General features: G+C 48.4%; 1 protein-coding gene across 1 annotated transcript in view; it reads left to right on the plus strand.

Annotated features, from left to right (window-relative positions):
* Positions 1–49: 49 nt before the first annotated feature.
* LOC113090232 (tyrosine-protein phosphatase non-receptor type 12-like) overlaps positions 50–5,000 on the plus strand; it is a gene marked incomplete at its 5' end in the record, with an annotated part of 6,726 nt that continues 1,775 nt past the window's right edge. The window contains 9 exons of the mRNA XM_026256192.1: positions 50–115; positions 192–334; positions 536–602; positions 848–923; positions 1,028–1,125; positions 1,512–1,606; positions 2,659–3,233; positions 4,399–4,470; positions 4,977–5,000. The exon at positions 4,977–5,000 is cut by the window's right edge and continues 23 nt beyond it. Of these exons, the coding sequence (XP_026111977.1) occupies positions 50–115; positions 192–334; positions 536–602; positions 848–923; positions 1,028–1,125; positions 1,512–1,606; positions 2,659–3,233; positions 4,399–4,470; positions 4,977–5,000 (1,216 nt within the window). The remainder of the gene's footprint in view (positions 116–191; positions 335–535; positions 603–847; positions 924–1,027; positions 1,126–1,511; positions 1,607–2,658; positions 3,234–4,398; positions 4,471–4,976) is intronic.

Below are 5,000 nucleotides of genomic sequence, written 5' to 3' on the forward strand. Positions count from 1 at the left end.
CTCAGCTGTATTCAGACTGTTTGACGGGGCTTGTGTTTTTTGTTGTTTTTGTCAGGAGTCTGAGCAGCCACGGACGGATTATTTCATCCGCACGCTCACAGTGGAGTTCGATCATGTGAGTCTTTCTGTCTCTCTGTCTGTTGTAGCAGGACAGTTTTTAACCATCGGTCTGTTTCTCTCTGGTCTGTCAGGAGACCCGGCGAGTGACGCAGTTCCATTACGTGAACTGGCCCGATCACGACGTCCCGTCATCCTTCGACTCCATTCTGGACATGATCGCTCTGATGAGGGAGTATCAGGAGCATGACGACGTTCCCATCTGTGTCCACTGCAGGTATGAGATCTGCCCATCCTGACCTCAGCTCCGTCTCCATCACCTCGTGTTAGCAGCACGACTGATCGCTAGCGCTAACGTTCTCTGACGGTTAATCATCACGGCTGAGGTTCAGGTTTAGTCGGGGTATTATGGGTCTGTTTCATAGGAATGACTGAGTAACGTGTCTGATGTTAGTGTGTGTGCTGTGTGTGTTGACAGTGCTGGCTGTGGACGCACAGGAGCCATCTGTGCAATCGACTACACGTGGAACCTCCTGAAAGCTGGGGTAACACACACACACACACACACACACACACACACACACATGCACACGCACACACACACACACACACCACACACACACACCTACACACACACACACACACACACTCCACTACACACACACATCACACCACTACGCACACACACAACACACACACACAGACACACTCACTACACACACACACACACTCACCACACACACACACAGTCTAACCCCAGAAGGAACAGCATTATTGTGTTATTTTGCAGAGTATTCCTGAAGATTTTAACGTTTTCCAGCTGATTCAGGAGATGAGGACACAGCGGCATTCAGCAGTTCAGACCAAGTAAACTTCACAAAACACACACTATACACACTGAAGCTGAATAACACACACGTATCAAACCAGCGCAGGATTGATTCACTAGCCTCCTGTGTCTCTGTGTGTCAGGAGCAGTACGAGTTAGTTCATCGAGCGATCGCACAGCTCTTCCAGAAACAGCTGATGCTTTTGGAGAGTCCGACTAACACTGAGCTCCCAGACGGGATGGTAAGACCACACACCACACACACACACGCACACGCGCACGCACAAAATGAGCTGCCTGGATTAGATCTCTTCTAGAAAGACAGGAATGGCCGTTGAAATCATTTAAACAATGAACAATAGAAACAATGATGCTTTACTTCCTGTTTGAAAAGCCAGATATAGAGACACAATGTGGTCTGACTGTGCACGCACTCACACACACACACACACACACACACAGGGCTGTAAGTGTCAGTTTGAGGCTGTAATATCTTCATTCAGTTCTTTTCTATTTTCTGTATTTTCATTTCTCTGTTTGTAATGTAGAAGTTCTAGTGTTTTACACTCATGTGTTTGGTTTGTCCTTGTTCCGACACACACACCACACACACACACACACACACACTCTGCAGGACGAGGGCAGCCCAGAAAAGCCTGGTCAGAATTCAGATGAGGAGAGATGGGACACGCCCCCTCCTAAACCGCCCCGCATCCGCAGGTGAGACTCCGCCCCCTTGGGACACGCCTCCAGAGCCTCATCACCCAATGAAGAAATGTAGAGAGAGATCATTTCACAGTGTACATATTAATCATTGCAATTTATTTATTGTGGAATTTAAAGCGTATATGTGACTGGTGCTGGCAGAATGATTCACAATGAGCAAATGTTCAAAATTGTCCATTAAAAAAGCTTTAAAATGAAGTATTATTTATTGGAATCGGACAAAAATGCTACACCTGTTTGAAGTCATTCTGAGGAAAGTTAAAGTTTTCTGAAGGTTCCAAAGCATGAATACTGAAGTCCTGTAATTCTGTGTGTAGTTATTGGGATTGTGCTCTTTAGGAGAAGCACGAGAAGTGAGCGGAGAAAAGATGGTACTCTCAGAAACATACAAATAAAGATCATTTTAGATGTTAAATAACTATTGGGAGCATTGGGAGAGTTAGATGAACTAATTCTTGTGAAAACATACACTTTGACTAAATTTTTTGTTTTAAAGTTTATTTTGCACGCATCTCAGAATTAGTCCATGTGCATTCACACTCATTTTCCAGCACAGGTCACATGTGTAGATTTAGAGTATTAGTATTTAGAGAATATGTGACCCTGGACCACAGACCAGTCATTAGGGTCCATTTTCTGGAAATTGAGATTTATACATCATCTGAATAAACAAGCTTTCTGTTGATGTATGAAATCTATAATCTGAGGGTGCCAAAAATATTGAGAAGTTGTTCAAATGAAGTTCTTAGCAATGCTTATTACTAATTCAAAATTAAGTTTTGATATATTTATGATAGTAAATATACAATATCTTCATGGAACATGATCTTTACTTAATATCCTAATGATTTGTGTCATAAAGGAGAAATGTATAATTGTGACTCACAGTGTCTTGTTGTGTATTGGTGTAAATACACCTGTGCTACTGAAGACTGCTTCTGTGCTGCAGGGTCACGTGTGTATTTCATGTCATCTGCTGTGTTTCCTCATGAGCTGGTGTCCTGAATGAGTCTGCGGAGGGTCAGCTCATGTCTCTTGTGTCTCAGTCATCAGGCCGAGGGCGACGTGAAGGAGGAGATTCTGCAGCCTCCAGAGCCACGGCCCGTTCCACCCATCCTCACGCCGTCTCCACCCTCGGCCTTCCCTACGGTCACACACGTGCGGCAGGACAACGACCGCTACCATCCCAAACCCGTCCTGCACGTGCTGGCGTCTGACCAGAACCCTGACCTCAACGAGAACTACAGCAAGCCGGGGCAGGACGGTCCGGAGCGGCGCCTGGAGCACACGCTGGCCATCGAGATCAGGAAGGTGCCGCTGCAGGAGGGTCCTCGCAGCTTCGAGGGGAACAGCGCTCCGCAGCGATCACACACCCTCAAGCTCTCCAACACCAGCTGTGTGTGTGAGGAGTGTGACGAGCCTCTGCGACCCGACCTCCTGCTGCTGAAGGAGAAGAGTCAGTCTGAGTCCGGCCGGACAGCACTGAGCTTCACCAACCCACTGCACTCGGACCCCCCCGACACACTCTCCACGAGCAGCAGCACACAGCACAGAGACCACACCCCCCCCAGAGTCACACCGACGCCCACCACCCACCAGAGACCGCCCACACACACCTCGAGTACGTGCACACACACACACACCACACACACACACACACACACCTCGAGTACACACACGCATGCGCACACACACACACCTCGAGTACACACACACACATGCATGCGCACACACACACGCACACACACACACACACACCTCGAGTATGTGCACACACACACACACACACACACACACACACCTCGAGTACACACACGCATGCGCACACACACACACCTCGAGTATGTGCACACACACACACACCTCGAGTACACACACACACACACACACACACGCATGCGCGCACACACACACACACCTTGAGTACACACACACACACACACACACCTTGAGTACACACACACACACACACACACACACACACCCACACACGCATGCGTGCACACACACACACACACACACACACCTCGAGTACGTGCACACACACACACACACACACACACACCTCGAGTACACACACGCATGCGCACACACACACACCTCGAGTACACACACACACACATGCATGCGCACACACACACGCACACACACACACACACACACACACACACCTCGAGTATGTGCACACACACACACACACACACACCTCAAGTACGTACTCAGACACACACACACACACTGCTTCTCCGTCTGCTTTCTTTCCCATCTCTCCTTTCCTTCGAGTCACTCGACTCTCATTTGATCAAAAATGATTGACACATGCAAACAGGAAGTGAGTGATTTAAGCATCGCTGTGACAGACTCTGTCTTTAGGAAGTGGAGGACTGTGTAATCCATGGTACTTTTGGAAAAGAAGTACATTTTCCAGTTCTTCTTCCAGTACCTTTAAGTTCTGTCAGCTGATCTGGCCGTGTGTGTGTGTGTGTGTGTGTGTGTGTGTGTGTGTGTGTGTGTCCAGAGATGCTCCTGGGATCTTTAGGTCACCTGATCAAATGCAGCTTGTTTTCTGCCTCTGGGCTGTGCTAATGTGCTAATGCTAGGGCACTCAGTAGGTTTGTGGGGCTAAAGGCATGACGGTCGTGTGATGATCGGGGGTCAGGGCTGGCGGGCTCGTGTCAGGTGTTGATGCTGCGTTCAGCGGGGTGTGTGTGTGTGTGTGTGTGTGAGAGAGAGAGAGAGAGAGAGAGAGAGCGCTCTGGTTGGTAATGGTGCTCTTTTTGCCCCAGACTGTGACGACAGTGAAGATTTGCCCCCGCCTGTTCCTGAGCGAACCGCTGAGTCCTTCCTGTTGGCCACAGGTGCGTCTTTACTGTGTGCAGCCACACGAGGGCAGCAGAGGCCTGAGACAGAAGCACAGCGCACACAATCCAGAACATTTACTTCAGTTTCATTGTGTGTAGTTTCGCCCGGTCGCTCTTGGTAAACATAAATTTCGTGACACACACACACACACACACACAGCCTACTGAGATTCACCATTAACACAGATGCAATAAAACAACCAGGCATGCTGGGAAACATAGGAAACCCTTTATCTATGAACTTATTGAAAAGCATTCGGTCAAAACCACTTTTGTGTGTTTGTCTGTGTGAGTGAGTGAGTGTGTGTGTGTTTGTCTGTGTGTGCGTGTGTGTGTGTGTGTGTGGATTTTGTACGTTTGAAGAGCATTGATCACTGATGGCAGGTTAAGGGCTCAGTCATTAAACTCGTCTGTTTCATTAGTGAGGTGATAGTGTGTCGTCAGAGAGCCGCTCGTTCTCGTCTGGCTGAACTTCCTGTAACGTTTCTCTCATGTTCATTCAGACCCCGCAGATGTGAAGCCGCCGG

This window comes from Carassius auratus, unplaced genomic scaffold (assembly GCF_003368295.1).
Source record: "Carassius auratus strain Wakin unplaced genomic scaffold, ASM336829v1 scaf_tig00053357, whole genome shotgun sequence".
In the NCBI taxonomy this organism is placed as follows: domain Eukaryota; kingdom Metazoa; phylum Chordata; class Actinopteri; order Cypriniformes; family Cyprinidae; genus Carassius; species Carassius auratus.